The following is a 16,642-nucleotide window of genomic DNA, read 5'->3' as shown; positions in this document are numbered from 1 at the left end:
GTAAGGTACTTATACCTCCAGTTTTTCAAACTCAATCAGCAACTGTCCAAGAAATTAGGGATACATTCACTAACTCAAAAAACAACAGCTCAAAACATAGCCCAATCTCACCTGTCTCACTACCTGAAGCCCTCCTAAGGGGACTGACGCCTTTAGCAGAACAAGGGAGAGATAACTAAGTAGTTTGATGCTTCTGTGTTAATCCTGACTTTAGCTGTTCTGTCTTCCAAATCTTTGCTGGTTAGCGTGGGTGTTAGCCTCAGCACACCCTCTTACCTGATCTTGGGCCATTGCTCCGCCAAAAGCCCAGATGGCAGCAAACACAAAATAAAGCTCGTAGGTTTCCTTGGGGCAGTCTGCAGGGATGTCCTCATCGGTCAGCAGACACTCGAGAAGGTGGCACAGCATCTGAACCATGCTCTGCTCTGGGATTGGAATTATCTTCTTAAATCTGCAGAGAGAGACACAGATATGCTCTAAAACACTGGATTTTTCCATCCTAGAGGCATTGTTGGACAGCTATGGAATCCTGTTGGTGTCTGTGGACTCACGATTTGACAAGTTCATGCAGTTTTGCAGCAGCAAAAACTTTGGTATTATAGAGGCCCATGGTGCTACTTAAGCTTTTGTTTTCATCAGCTGTTTGGGGGTCTGCTCCCTTTGCAAAGAAGGAAGGGACAGGAGCCCTCCTGAGATGATCCCTTTTCTCATCTTCCTTTCCTCTGATGCCCTCCCCGCCTTCCCTTCTCTGAACATTGAGGACGCCCCCCTGCCACGACCCCTGCTCCAGTCCTTGAGGAATGTAGGAAGTTGCAACAAAACGAGTAAATATCTCACAGTGCCACTGTTTCAATTGGCAAAAATCACCTACAGGCCAAGGTGGGTGCAATTCTGAGGCTGTTCCTCCACTTCTCCAGCTCAGAGGAGTGCCCTCAATTCAAACGCATTGAAAATGTTTTCTCTGGGGCTAGAGTCTTGTCTGGGGGAGGCAGAGTGGGCCAGGACAGAGGTGATTTACATGACTAAGTTCTCTCTTTCATAAATATAGCTCTGTGACTATGTCTTGACCTGAACTTGTACTTTCCATCTTGGTTTAGAGGTCTTGGCTGAAAGGCAGGTATCCAGAGATACACAAAGGTGCACCTACACCCAAGGGAGCAGGAACACACAGACAGACACACAGACACACGCACACGGCACTCTCATCCCACCAGGCGTACACATGGAGTGCACCACGGACCCACATACTCAACCCCTCCTGCCCTCGTCATCACCTCCTGGGGAGGATGAGCTCACAGGCCGCACAGAGACAGGCTCCACTGTTATAAGATGAACGACACCATCAACAGCCATCTTAGAAGTCACGTGCCAGCACTGGGCCTCGGAGTTGAATGGCGTCCCATCCTCTTCAGTGTTCTGTGTTGTGTTGGTTCTGCGTCTGGCTGCAGTCCTTACCACAATGCTGTGAAGTGGTCTAAGAGTCTAGGCATTACGTCCATGAGTAACGAAGACACTCAGTGCTTGGGAGGCTTTCCTTCATTTCTTCAATGCATATTTGTAACAGAATGTCAGCATGGAACTGCCCCAGGCTCAGTTTTGGATGAGGTGCTGACACAATACAGGCCAACTACTCTTCCAATTCCAAACTGAGATTCCAGACAACCTGGCCTCTGGTGCTCTCAGGATTTATAGCCGTGGTCCCAAACCTTTTTGTCACCAGGGACTGGTTTTATGGAAGACAATTTTTCCCCAGATGGGGGCAGGGGATGGCTCAGGCGGTAATGCGGGTGATGGGGAGAGACGGGGAGCGCAGATGAAGCTTCGCTGGCTTACCTGCCACTCACCTCCTGCTGTGCGGCCCGGTTCCTAATAGGCTGCAGACCGGTAGCGGTCTGTGGCCTGGGGGTTGGGGACTCCTGGTTTATAGGATCAAAGTGGTAGATGCTGAAGGGGCTAGAAATGAGCACACAGGACTTCGGGGAGGGCTCTGGGTGTGCAACGAGTGTCCCTCCTACAGGGAAGGCAGGTGCTCATCCTGAACAGAGACCCTCAGAAAGGGGCTCCCCTAGGACCCAGGCTTGGAAATCCCCGGGGAGACCTGCTAACCTTGCAGTGCAGGGTCAGAGGGTGCTCGCTGGGGCACTAACCCTGGGGTGCAGGTGTGGCCGTGAGCGTGTGGGCTTGTTTAGATACTGGGGAAGGGGTCCAACCTGGAGGGTTTGTGTGAGGAGCTGTACTCGACTAGCTGATGGAAAGGCATTTACTTGCTTCAAGGGAAGGCGTACTGGGGATCTCCAGGGATGGGAGGGGTCCAAGCGACCCACAAAGGCTTCCAAAGAGTCAGTTCCAAACCTGCCACAGCTGGGGTAAATGAGGTCATACCAGGTCCATCATTAAGGCCTTTCCTGCCCATCACTCTCTTCCCTGTGTCCCCCCCCTTCAACCTTGAGGGGTGAGAAGCTACAGCTGGTAAGGGGGCGACTGGTAGAATAAGGACAGAAGTCAAGAACACTGTCCTTTCTCACTGTAGGTGGAGGGCTATGTGGGCAGTGGGAGAGTTTGTATGGTTTTTCAATTTTCACTGCCTTTTTTTAAATTTTTCGCACGTGTATGTGCACGTGTGTGTGTGTGAGATTGTGTGACTAGAAGTGATGAGATGCATTTTTATTACTGAAGAAGGACCAGTAAAATCAGCAATGTTGACCTAGATTTCATCCAGGGGCAGAAGGAGAACATAAAATGTTTTTGAAGGAACAGTGGGAGACAAAATAAACTTGTTTATAATCACCCCTTACGAGCCCTGCTTGTTCAATACAAAAATTACTGTGTGTTGGCATTGCTTTGTCATGACGGGGCCACAGAAAGCTGGCATTACAATACGGTGATGAATAAAACAGAAGTAGGACTTTGCAGTGAGTGTCTTGTCACTACCAGCTGAGGCACTGAGTGAGCACCATGGGACCTTGGCTCCCACATCTGCAGGATGGTCGGCCCTCATAAGGATATTGTGAGAATTACATGAAGGAAACCCAGAGCGGGCACCCTCAACCACAGCTATGGGTTTTTCTTTGTTAACCACGGGGCTCAGAGACTGGTGGCGGGCGGATGTTTCTCTGGATGGACTTAATACAGTCTTTAAAGTTTGTTTCAGAGGCTGTGCTTGCACACGAGCACACACGTGTACAGACAGACAGACAGACAGACAGACACACACACACACACACACACACACACACACACACGAGTTTGGTATCTCTTGTTCTAAATGCCTAGAGTGGGGAATGGCCTAATTTTTAGTTAAGGATAAATTGTACAAGTGTCTCAGCAAACCTTAAAGAATAGGGGATGCTATTTTCCTGAAACCTCCCCCTTTGTTGCCACTTTAACTCTTTGCAGCCCTTGTCTATCTGAGACACTAACCACGACTGCCTACTTCCAGACTCTTGCTGCCACGGCTGCTTTATCTCATTAGATCCCAGGGCCACAGAGCTCACAAGCCACAAGGGGTTAAAGGCTTTTTAAAGGCTTTATGAAAACGCTGAAGTTTGGAAAAATAATTAACCCTGAAGTATAAAACTTACAAAATCAAAACTAATAAATGTTTAATATCTGAAAACATATCACTATGTCAACTATTCAACTGTGACTCAGTTTTTACTTACATAAAATTCGTTCTTAACACGGTGGATTTTGATGGGGGAGGGCGGGGCACATGAAGAAAGAGTGCCTCGGGTCATTTTGCCCTGGGAGCTCTCCCTTCATCTCTGCTCCACACTTGCAAGCATTTGCCATCCTGTGTTTCTCAGGCCAATGAATAAGGAGCTGGGAATCATTTTAAGTGATAGACTTTATTTCCAGGAAACATCAACCTGACTCTGTTTGTTGAACATTCAGGAACTGAGGATCTCTGAGTCACGTTGCCTTCACAGCACCAGCTTCTGATGGTGCAACTGGGCTGAGGCTGAGTACCTGATTCGTTGAATGATGCGTCAAATGGCAAAGAAAGAGAATGCAAAACAAAAGCAGGTTCCAAACACCGGAACCCTTCTCTGCAGACACGTATAATATTCTTGCTATAATAAGTATCCTTTTGGTTAAGAGCAATTACTATTTTGTTTATGTGGTAAGTGGTCAGGGCTTGTTGCTTTTACTTTTGCAAACCCATTGGAGGAAGAGTGAAATCTTAGGGTCTAGAGGGCCAGGACTGGTCCAATGATGCATTATACCCAATCCTGTATCATCTAGGCCATGGACGCCCACAGCCAGGAACAGGAAGTGGGCCCCTTGTGTTGCTGACAGGTGTCATCTTCACCTCTAGGCCTGTTGATCTGGCCTGTGTCACGTGTAGGAGGGCCAGCTGCGTGCCCTGCGAAGCAGAGGGTCTCAGGATTGCTGTCCCTGCTACCACCACCCGCAGCCTCCTCCAGACACACCCTGCAGCCCTCCAAAAGGTCCTTTACATCTCTCTCCTCTTCACTCACCTCGCTTCCTGCCTGAACTGACAACAGGCATCCCATCGCCGTCCTAACGTGTGTTCCCCTCTGCCATCTGCCACACCCGGGGTGGAATGACTAGGGACATCTGACTTTGGGGACAGGACAGAACATCAGCGGGACATCAGGTAAGAGCCAACAGGCTCTTTATTGCTTGTTACCTTCCTCACCCCTTGGCCTACCTGGTTCTGAGTGTGTCTAAGCAGGCTGGAAGATACTTGTCAAACAGAAAGGTTAGGTTGGCTCTCTCAGTCTGGGTCTCCCTCTTGTCGATCCAGCTGCTCACAGGAGGGTTCCACCCCAGGTCTGCAGGGTTGATGTACAGGATCCCTGGGAGCACAGAGGATACACCTTAGTGACATTTCCATAGGCCTCAGGATATTTTTCATTCCAGAGAGTTATTTTCTGTTTAGAAAATGCACTGAAGGCTGGGCTTGAAAAGAACAGAGATCTGGTCGAGGTCTGAGAGGGCAAATGGGTTTGCTATTGGCATCAACTCCGACTGACTGATAATAGCTGATGGAAAGCAGTGTTGAGAAGGATCCTGAGGCCAAGTCTAGGCTCAGGAGGCAAGCAGGCTGTGATTGATTAGCAATACTTGTCATGGTGAGGAAGGATGCAGATCGCATGGTGGCCCCTAAAGGATGGAACCGTGTCCCACCCAGGAAAGTCAACGTATAAAGTTATTATTTTCCACCAGGATGTGGTGAGAAATTGCAATGCTCAATCATCTTCATTAGCTTTCATGGAGGCTAGAACTGGCCTGAAAGTAGCCTAATTTGAGGCACTTATGTGCAGAGGACTGTTGTTCAGCTCAGGGGCCAATCCCTTCCCATTACCGTAACATTTCTGAATTGAGACGCTCACATGGTCCTGGCTGTAGAGCACTGGCTCACCTTCGTGGGTGTGGATTAGGGCTGAGATTCAGGCCGGGGTTTTGGATGATCAATGTCTGGCTCCTGTTTGGCGCTTCCTTCAGAGCCAGCAATGTCATATGTATCACTAGAGGCACCCGTTTTCAACTGAGCAGTTGTGGTTTTTCCTTTCGTGGGCCATACCTGCTCTGGAGACAGTGGCTGGCGTGGCCATGCGCAGGTGGCTGATCTCAAAGAGGAGCCTCATTGTGGGATTCAGAGGGATCCTCTCGTTGCTCGCCAGGGTCAGCACCTGGACACAGGAGGAGGGACACGGCAGGTGGGGAGGAGTTAGGTCACATGGCCAGCTAGGGGGAGTTAGGCTATTATTCCTGATAGGAATTAGGATGATTATTCTCTTCTTTGTGATTATAAGTATTTTCTAAATTTTCTGCAACAATCCTCTCACTCTCCTTCTGTAGCCCCTTTACCTCCATCCCTGTTGTGTGTATTGAATCAGGAAAAAAGCTATCTAAAAAGTTTAAGTGGATGTCAATGATTTGGATGAACTAGACCATAATGAAAAAGTAGGATAATTAAAGGAAAAGGGCTCAGGTTTCATACAACTCCTGTTTCTTTTGGAAGAGCACACACTTATTGTAATGATTCTGTAAACGTTGAAACCATTGTAAAATGTCTAGCCTAGATGTGCTTTACGAACAAGTTTAGAAACAGTTCCCAGGTTAACAGCCACTTTATTGGCATTCAGTTTTCATTGTTTATAAAAAATAAAACATATTCTCCATGGATAAAGATTGGTCACCATTGAGGATGCATGACGCGCTCAGAATGTTTCTGATCTCAGTTTTAAAGATTTGAATAAATGATTTCAGATTCTTTTCAGCTCTAAATATTGAATTAACCTGTATGCAGAAGATTCTGAAGGAAATTACAACAATACTAAAAACATGTGAGTGATGGCAGTGCCACTGAACAAAGTGAAAGTTGCTCTGTGGGATGAATCAGTTCTAAGACGTCTACCAAAGATACCGGTGACTGAAATCAGGATCTTGAAGAGTTATCTGCTATCTGCACTCCATGTTCACTGGAGCATTATTTACAATAGCCAAGATGTAGAAACAACCTAATGTCTGTTGATGGTGGAATCGATAAAGAAAATATGATACACACACACACACACACACACACACACACACACACACACAGTGGAGTATTATTCAGCCATAAAAAGAAGGAAATCCTTCTCCAGGTTCATCCATGACAACATGGATGGACTTGGAGAGTGTTATGGTATGTGAAATGTTAGACAGAGAAAGATAAATGCTATATGATCTCCTTATATGTGGAATCTTAACAAAATAAACTCATAGAAACAGAGGGTAGGTTGGTGGTTTCCAGGGATGGGGGTGGGGGGTGGGCAGAGGAAATGCGTGAAGGTGGTCAAAGGGTACAAACTTCCAGTTACACGATGAATAACGTCATGTACAGCATGGTGACTAGAGTTAATAACACTGTATTGTGTACTTGAAAGTTGCTAAGAGTAGATCTTAGAAGTTCTCACCACACACACACACACACACACACACACACACACACACACGTAATTATGTGAGGTAATGGAGGTATTAACTAACCTTGTGGTAATCATTTTGCAATATATATTTCAAATCATCACGTTGTACACCTTACACTTACACAGTGTTATATATCAATTATATATTGACAATGTTATATGTCAGTTATATCTCAATAAAGCAGGAAAAAATAAAGACAGCAGTAATGATTCCTTGCTTGGGGCCAGTCCTGTGTGGAATCAAGATTTCTAGATGTGCCTAGGGACTGGTTTCATTGATGATTAGGGATGACGTGGGGTCCCCTTCCCCCTTGGTACCTTGTTATCATCCATGACAGTGTTCAGAGACTCGATCCACATTGGATCTATGTCACCATCAAGTAGAATCCACTTGGGCCCATCATGGGTGATGTTGGAAAGCTCCCGCATGACGGAAGAGAACAATCCTAAGAGGAACCACGGATATCTTAATTTCCAGGTCACCATCAAGCTTCTTCCTCTTAAAACAGCCTTTTCCTATCAGCTACAACACTCAGAAGGAGGTGTACATAGGCAGGTCAGAAGTGGCTTTGTAACTTACACTATTAAGAATCTGACCACTCCCAAGGTTCCACTCTCTCTGTGCTCGGGCCCAGCTTTTTGTAAGAAAAGCAGCAACAGCAAAACAAGAAGGAAACCTGATGGTACTACTTTTTAACTGACAAGGGACCCAGTGAACCATTTCAACAGGCAACTGTGATGTGATGGAATTACATAAAACCTTCTTAGGTAAGGTTTTCATCCTTTGAAACTGCAGCCTGGGAAAATCCTGCCAAACGCAGGCTTTGAGAGAAGGCCCTATGTGATTCTAGTTGGCGTTACATGAAATTTATCTCTTAATTTGGATAGAATTGATTTTTTATAATACTAAGCTTTCCCAGTCAATAATATGGTATGTCTTTTCTTTATTTCAAATATTGTTTTATGTTCCTTAATAAATTTTTACAGCATTTTCAATGTATCTCTTTGGCTAAATGTATCCCTAAACATTTCAGTTCTTATTGTTATTGTTAATGGAATTTTTTTTCCTGACTTTCAGTTTTAGTTGACGACTGCTAGTATAGAAAAAAGCTTTCAAATTTTGTGTATTTTATTTTATAGTTACCTTTAATACATATGCTTATTAATTCTAGTGATTTTTCAATACTGTCTCTAGAGTTTTATAGGTATAATCACCAAAATAATAATTATCTCCTTTCCTCCAATTTATAAGATGTATTCCATTTTCCTGTCTTACTGCATTTTCCAGAATCCCACCAAGCAAATCTGAATAATAATGTTGGTAATAGGTCTCCTTGGCTTATTTCTGGTTTTAATGGAACTGGCTTTATTTTCTCATCATTCAGAATGCTCTTTTTTTCCTTTTGGCTTTAGGTAAAGAGTGTTAATTGTACTTAAGGGATTTCCTTCTATCCCTATTTTACTTAGAATTTTAAAAATTAGGAATGGCTACTGAGTTTTTAGCACCTATTTATTGATCAAATTATTTTATCCTTTAATTTGTCAATGCTTTATGTTGATACTTTAAAAGTAATTGACTTGTCCTGACATTCCTGGAACAGATGCTACTTGGTCAGAATGTATTATTCTTTTGAGATCCTGATAGATTTTAGTTACTGATATTTTATTGAGAATTTCTAAATCTGTATTAATAAGTGAAATTGGGCTATTGTTTTTGGTTCTGCACAAAGGTTGATATCAAGATTATTTTGGCTTCATAAAATGAATTAAGAGGTGTCCTTTGATGATTCTGGAATTCTCTTTCTTTTATTCAGCTACTATTTTAAAATTTTCCTTTTCATTACTTTTTCTACTTCTTATTGAGTGAATTTTTTAATTCTTTTTTTCAATAAGTTGTTATCGGAGTATAGTTGCTTTACAATGCTGTGTTAGTTCTTATTGAGTAAATTTTGTTAAAATTATATTTTGCTAGTGGATCATCTATTTCTTCTAGTTTTTCGAATATGTATCATCTAATTGTGTCTCTTCCATTTTAATCTTGTCTGTATCTACTGTTATATCTTCTTTCTAATTCCTAATCTTACATACTTTTACTCTCTCTTTCCCCCATTAATCATGCTCACAACGGACTTATTGGTCTTTACAAAGAACCAGTATTTATATTTATTTATCCTTCCTATATTTTTTTGTTCCTTCCCACTAATTTCAGCTTTTATCTCTATTGGTTTCTTCCCAGTTTTCTTCAGGTTTAGTTTATTACTCTTTGAATAATTTCTTAGGATGGATACTGATTTCCTTTATTTCTATCCTACCTTCTGTAATTATTTAGAGTGGAGTTTTTTCTTATTGGCTTTAGATGTGTCCCAGAGGTTTCTGTATGAAGTATTCTTCTTTATATTGCTTCCAAGAGGAGTTGCAATTTAATTTTCCCTTTAATCCAGGGCTTACTGTTTCTTGATTGCAAATAGTAAAATTATTTTTGGTCATTTTCTTGCTATTTGTTTCTAATTCTGTTGTATTAGTATCAAACAATGTGGTGTGAAAATTGATACTTTTGAATTCATTACAATTTCTTCTGTGCCCAACTAAACTTTAATTTTTTTGGAAATGTTCCATGAGCCTACCAAGAAAGGAATATTTTCTATTTACAAGATGCAAAGTTCTATATCAGCGTGTTACACTGAGTTTGATGGATGCATTTCCTAATTCTTCTATGTCTATACTTATTTTTCTGTCTACTGAATCTTTCTAATTTTGAAAAATGTGTATTAATATAATCCACTATATGTCTACTTTTATCAAGTTCTCTTAAAATATTTAAAAAGTTATATTCGGGCTTCCCTGGTGGCGCAGTGGTTGAGAGTCCGCCTGCCGATGCAGGGGATATGGGTTCGTGCCCCGGTCCGGGAAGATCCCACATGCCACAGAGCGGCTGGGCCCGTGAGCCATGGCCACTGAGCCTGCACGTCCGGAGCCTGTGCTCCGCAACGGGAGAGGCCACAACAGTGAGAGGCCCGCGTACTGCAAAAAAAAAAAAAGTTATATTCCACTTACTTGAAAGTTCTCATTTAGTGAATATAGTTTTATGATTATTATAAATCTTTTTCAATTTCTCCATATTTAATGTGTATATTTAATAAAACTCTAATTAAAATTCCAACACTGTTTAAAATTTGAATTATATTATGTGAGCTTAAATTTAATATGGAATAAGAAGTGCCTAAGACTAGCCGAGAAATTACAGAAAAATATTGAGGAGGGATTTACTTCATCAGACATGAAAATGATATAAAATGATTATAACCTAGATAGAATGACATTAGCATAGGATTAGATAAACAGGTGAGTGGAACAAAACAGAAAACCCAGAATCAGATGTCAATACAATTGGCCCTCTGTATCTGCGAGTTTCGCATCCGTGGATTCAACCAGCCATGGATCGAAAATATTCAGAAAAAAACAATTCTAGAAAGTTCCGAAAAACAAAACTTGAATTTGCCACACACTAGCAACTGTTTACATAGCATTTACACTGTACTTACAACTATTTATACAACATTTACATTGTGCTAGGTGTTATTAGTAATCTAGAGATGATTTACAGTGTATGGGAGGATGTGCACAGGATAATGCAAATACAATGCCATTGTATATGAGGCCTTGAGCATCCATGGATTTTGGTATCCATAGGGGTTCCTGGAACCAATCCCTCATGGACACCAAGGGACAACTGCATATATGACAAGTTGGAATTTAAATTAAGAGGGAAAGGACAGTTTACTTAATAAATGGTGCTGTCACAATCAATTATCCATCTGGAAGGAAATAAAGTTCATTCTCTACCTTACCTCATACTAAGCCCCAAAATAAATTCTAGATGAATAAAAAATGTTAATGTGAAAAGAACCTTTTAGACCAAATTTATGATACTATATAGCTTAAAGTTAGAAAGAGTTATAAACCAAATAGGAATTCCAGGTGCTAAAAAGACTAGATAGACATATTTCCTTCTTAAAAAGTACATGGTAAACATGCCATGAAGTGTCTGTAGACAAATGGCAGACAGCGAAAAACCATTAGTGGTGAATATAACAGATACAGGGTTAATGTCTTTGGTATATAAAAAAGTTCTTACAAACTGATAAGAAAATAATAAGGAGGAATAAAATTACAAAAGAGCCAATTACTAAGACCAATAAGAAGGAAAGTATATTAAGCCTCATTAATAGTGAAATAAAAATTAGAGAGGCTGCTCATTAAATCCCACTGTTCTAGGCCTCTGATGGAAGGTCCTAAATTAGAGGAGTCCAGGCAGTTTGACCCTGATTGGGACGACTACTAACGTTGGGGTGTTAGGATGGAGCTGAGATTTCCTCATTACAGAAGCCACATTTGTTTTAGAAAGAGGTCCTATCAGCTCATAGAGAGTTTTCTCCATTTTCTCTTCTGCTCTCTCCCAGTGACAGGAGACACTTTCCAACATCTACCAATGATTTTTAATTCTTTGAAGGTGAGGCTGAGGTCAGCACCGAGTGAGCATGGGTTTGCTGTGGAAGGGACCATGGTTCTAGGATCCTCCTGAGATGAGTTTTCTGTAGCAGCTTCCCCATCACTCCTGGGGCGGTGCTGATAGGGAGGTACCCTCTGAGGGATGCTAGACTGAATTGCTCCTTTCAGAATGAGCAGTGGGCTTCCCTACCCTACCCTCGTCTTAGACCCTCTGCCAGGCAACGTAGAGACTCCATGACTTGCGTTCCAGAATCACGAAACTGTATCTGAGAATGCCTGCCTTGCTTTATCCTCTTTAAGGTGCCCTCTCTCAAGAGGCAGCTGAAGAGTCCCCAAGGAAGGAGACTATCCCAAGGGCTGAGGTTCCCCTCCAAGCCAAAATTGGTTTCCTTTCTTTGATTCTTTCCACCTTCTTTTCTAACCTGATACAGATCAGCCCAATGTCCCCTCCTCTGCATTCACCCTACTGCATTCTCTTCTGCCTAAGGGGCTGATTTAGTTGTATCCCGCTCTCACCATCCTTCCATTCTCGTGTGGCCGGATTGATGATGCCAAAGAGTTCATCACTGGTGACTGCTTTGGGGTTGAGGTCAGTCCAGACGGGGCGGCGTTTCATGATCTGGTAGGTCTTGTGCAAGGACCTCAGCACCTGCGACTTTCCAGTTCCCGCGCTGCCCACCACAAACACGGAGTGCCGCACAGCCAGAAGCTCCTCCAGCTGGACCACCTGGGAGACATGGAATTCAGCCAGAGTGACCAGCCTGTCACTCACTCACGTCCCAACTGCTCTTCTGTGAGCCAGACTGGTGTCTGAAGTGAGACCTGAGGTCAACACAGGAAGGGTTACTCCCCCCAAGATGTGACGGGGTTGTAAATGTAGGGGCAACATGATTCATTTACTCACTTATTCATCATTCCATCCTATAATTATTAGTCACAACAAAGTGCTAGGCAGTGTGCCTGGTGAGGGAGATTCAGAGATGACTCTCCGCCCTCCATCATCTCACAGTCTGATGGAGAAGCAAGTCATGTTGACAAATTATTATCATGTAAGGTGATAATTGCTATAGCTGATGTATTTATTAAGAGCTATGGGAGAAGACTGGAAGAAACAATTGATTTTGTACAGATAAATGGAACACGAAAGGCTTCACAGAGAAGGGGGCATTTGAACTGGGGCTTCAGGGATGAGTAGGAGTTTGCCAAGAAGATGAAAAGGAAGGATATTCCAGGCAGAGGAAACAGCACAAACAAAGGCTTGTGGTGTGACAGAGCATGACATGGTTGGCCAGATGGTTTGATGAGGCTGCAGTCAAGGAACTCCTTGAGGACAATGATACAATTGACGGTATCATCACTCTTGTTCTAGTTTGCCTCCAGGCTCACCTTTCTACACTGTTGTACACTTACTGGAATGAAAATTTGATCAAGTCAGTGCCATCACGTTGTCCCTTCAGTGGTTCTCCATAGTTTTAGTGATGAAATCCCAAATCCCTACACTGGTTTACAAGGTCCTTTTGCAGCTTGGCCCAAAACAGCTTCCAGTGTTTTATCTCTCATCCCTCAGCACACACATACCAGGTAGACAATTTCTTGGAGCTCTTTAATGATTCTCTTCCGTGTGCCTGGGCCTTTAACACACCGTGCCTTCTGTTCAGGAGTGATCCCGTCTCCTACCTTCTTCTGGCCAGCCCCTACACACCCTGCAGCCTGGGGTAGGTGTCCCATACCTACATCCTGCATCCTAGCACTTACCAATATTGCAATGGTTACTTTTCTGTCTGCCTATTAGATTATCAGCTACTCGAAGGCAGGCAGGACAGGACTTTTATTGATATTTCTCTATTTTCAGTGTCTAGCAGAGAATCTGGCAGAGACCAAGTGCTGAAGAAATATTTGCTGGAAATGTGAAGGATGGGGACTTCCCTGGTGACCCACTGGTTAAGAATCTGCCCGCCAGTGCAGCGGACACAGGTTCGAGCCCTGGTCCAGGAAGATCCCACATGCAGCGGAACAACTAAGCCCATGAGCCACAACTACTGAGCCTGCACTCTAGAGCCCGAGAGCCACAACTACTGAGCCCGCGCTCCACAAGAGAAGCCACTGCAAAGAGAAGCCTGTGCACCACAACGAAGAGTAGCCACTGCTCGCTGCAACTAGAGAAAGCCCGCGCACAGCAATGAAGACCCAATGCAGCCAAAACCAAGCAAACAGACAAACAAACAAATAAATAAATAATTAATTTTTTAAAAAATGTGAAGGATGGCTGGAAAGGTTGGATGACCCGTATCAGGAAAGGTCTTGCATGTCATGAGCTAAAACATTTGAACTTTATTGTAGATCAGGTTTCCTCATACTTTATACTATAAATCCTTAATAGCTGAGGAAAGTGAACTGAAGAGGAAATGTGCTAAAATGTTGACAGAACATTTCTGTGGGACAACAGAAAGTTTTTCCCCAAACATTTTATTTATTCTACATTAAAAAAATTACACTACTATATATAAAACAGATAACCAACAAGGATCTACTGTATAGCACAGGGAACTAAACTCAGTATTTTATAACTGCTTATAAGGGAAAAGAATCTGAGAAAGTATATGTATATATTCAGATATATGTATCTGAATCACTGTGCTGTACACCTGAAACTAACACGACATTGTAAATCAACTATACTTCAATAAAATAAAAAAAGTAAAGCAAATTAATTAATTTAAAATGACTCCTATATTTTAAAAAATTTAATTGATAGGAGTGTTAAAAAGAATTCTAGAATTGTACAACAAGGGAATTAGGAGAGTGGTACCACTTATATGAAGAGAGTAATATAAAGGTAGCTGATAAATGGCTCTTCGGGGAAAAAGACAGTTAGCTTCCATTGTGGAAGGATAATTTATTGGGATACTGAGTTTTGCTTTCCATAGCATCAATATCTTTTTCTCCTCCATCCCAAGCTATTGCTGTTCCTCTGATTCAAACCCCAAAATCACCCAAAAGAGATTCTCAATCCTGGCTCTTGTTTTCAGCTTTCAGGGACTCAGTGCAGGATCTTCCCAGATAAAACTGAGGGAAGTGATCAGGAAGGGTCTCTGAGGAGCTGACATCTAAGCTAACATATGAATGAAAAAGAGTCAGCCATGCGAAGACCAGTGGTAGAGCATTCCAGGTAGAGTGACAGTGAGTGCAAAAGCCTTAAGTTCAGCAGCAAGCTTGGAGGGCTCAGAGAACAGAAAAATAAAAAATTAAAAAAATTAAAAAAGGAAGAGGGAGCTGTATAGGATGAGGTAAGAGAGGTAAGCAGGGGGCAGATATGCAGAAATTGATACTTGGAATTTTATTCTGAGTACAACAGAAAGCATTTGGAAGATTTTAAGCATGAAACTGACCTGAGGGTATTGCATTAAAATGGAGGAGGGCGGGGTGGGGGGTGCGGAGAACAGGAGAGGTGGTGGCAGTGGATGGTGTTCTGGCTACACAATGGAGACTGTATTATAAACCTAGGTTTTGGTTTTTTTTTTTCTGTGAACTACTACTGACTGATTCCCTGATATCAGAAAGACTTAAAATTGCTTTCTAGTTCCATCAACTTCTTTTTGTTCAACAGCTGTATTGAGAAATAATTCACATACCATAAAATTCACCTTTTTCCAGTGGCTTTTAGCATAGTCACAGGATTATACAACCATCACCACTATCCAATTTTAGAACATTTTCATCAACCCAAAAGGAAAACCCAGACCCATCAGTAGTCACTCCCCATCCCTACCCCTAATTCATCCCTGTGCAGCCCCTGATACACATTCTGCCTCTATAAATTTGACTATTCTGGGCATTTCAGAAAATGAAATGACCTCTTTCACTTACAATGTTTTCAAGGCTCATCTATGCTGTAGCATGTACCAGTACTTCATTCCTCCTTACAGCTGAATGAAATTCCATTACATAGGTATACCACATTTTGTTTGTCCATTTGTCAACTGATGAGTGGGTTATTTCTACTTTGCGATTAATCCATCAACTTTTGACAGTATCTTTTGTAAGGTAAATATATATGTATCTCTACCCTTCCTTTTACCTTTTCTTCTCGTTTCCATCTCCTATCTTCTGCCAGACACATTATACTCTTACATCGCCATGTTTGATAATATTTACATTCTGTTTCATACTTAGATTTAGACCTTCTCTATTTTCCATGATTCTAAGAGTTGAAGACAAATAGCGGCTTAGATTTTTACCACTGTAGATATTTTTCACTACAGAAGGAAGCAGTTGCCTGGAATACATCACGTTCTCTGTGGGCCTCATGTCATGACTTGACAGAGGATGTTCTGAACATCAATTCAAGGTCAAATAGATACTCTTTTCTTACACTCTATATATTGATCAATATCAGGTTCACACTTACTTTAAAAAAAATCCTTTTTCTCTTAGTGTTTTTAATCTTTTTTCTTTGTTAAGACAGACAGATGCCTTAGTTCTCATAACTGAGAATTTCAATAAAACACATGAGACATTTCATCTTGTTCATCTATTCTTCCTTTGAATATATCTACTTTTTGGGTCCTTTTCCTTAGAGACCGTGGATTTCCTGACTCGATTTGGATTGATTGCTTTCTAGGCCTGCTAACAGCTATAATTCAAGGACTTCCTTTATTTGATTCTGAAATTTTTGAATCCCATGATATTTTTCTTGTTTTTCATCCTCGTTTTGCTATAGTGTGTCCTCAAGTAACTTAATCAAATAGGATGCATACATAGTAAAATTTGTAACTCTTTGAAAATATCCTGAATGATAATTTGGTATGTAATTAGTTTTGAGATCATTTCCCCTCAGAACTTTGAGGGAATGGTTTTCTTGTACTCTACTATCTGATATTGCTGATGAGAGGTTCTGATGTCATCCTGAATTTCATTCCTTCCTGGGTCACCGGTACCACCTTCTCAATCTGTCACCCAGCCAGGAAACTTTTATCTTTTTCTGGTGACCCTTGACTTCTGAAATTCCATTATGACGCATCTTGGTATCAGTCCATTGAAACCCACTCTGTTCAGTACTGACTGAGCCCATGTAATCTGTACACGTTTGTCCAGTTCTTCAAGGGCTCTCTTTCTAGAATCCCCATTGACAACACGTTACGTAACCTAGGTAATCCTCTATGTGTCACCTTGGCCCTCACACTATCTGTCTC

The 16,642-nt window shown here is 42.1% G+C and overlaps 1 protein-coding gene across 1 annotated transcript in view; it reads right to left on the bottom strand.

Annotated features, from left to right (window-relative positions):
* Window positions 1-16,642, bottom strand: part of DNAH9 (dynein axonemal heavy chain 9) — a gene marked incomplete at both ends in the record, with an annotated part of 297,882 nt that overhangs the window by 150,132 nt on the left and 131,108 nt on the right. The window contains 5 exons of the mRNA XM_082861738.1: window positions 277-451; window positions 4,676-4,823; window positions 5,552-5,660; window positions 7,260-7,387; window positions 11,967-12,177. Coding sequence (XP_082717864.1) covers window positions 277-451; window positions 4,676-4,823; window positions 5,552-5,660; window positions 7,260-7,387; window positions 11,967-12,177 — 771 coding nt within the window. The remainder of the gene's footprint in view (window positions 1-276; window positions 452-4,675; window positions 4,824-5,551; window positions 5,661-7,259; window positions 7,388-11,966; window positions 12,178-16,642) is intronic.

The sequence above is a fragment of the Leucopleurus acutus genome (genome assembly GCF_964270905.1).
Source record: "Leucopleurus acutus genome assembly, chromosome: 19".
In the NCBI taxonomy this organism is placed as follows: Eukaryota; Metazoa; Chordata; class Mammalia; order Artiodactyla; family Delphinidae; genus Leucopleurus; species Leucopleurus acutus.
Note: the sequence above shows the minus strand (reverse complement) of the source record. Positions and strands in the feature narration are given on the sequence as shown.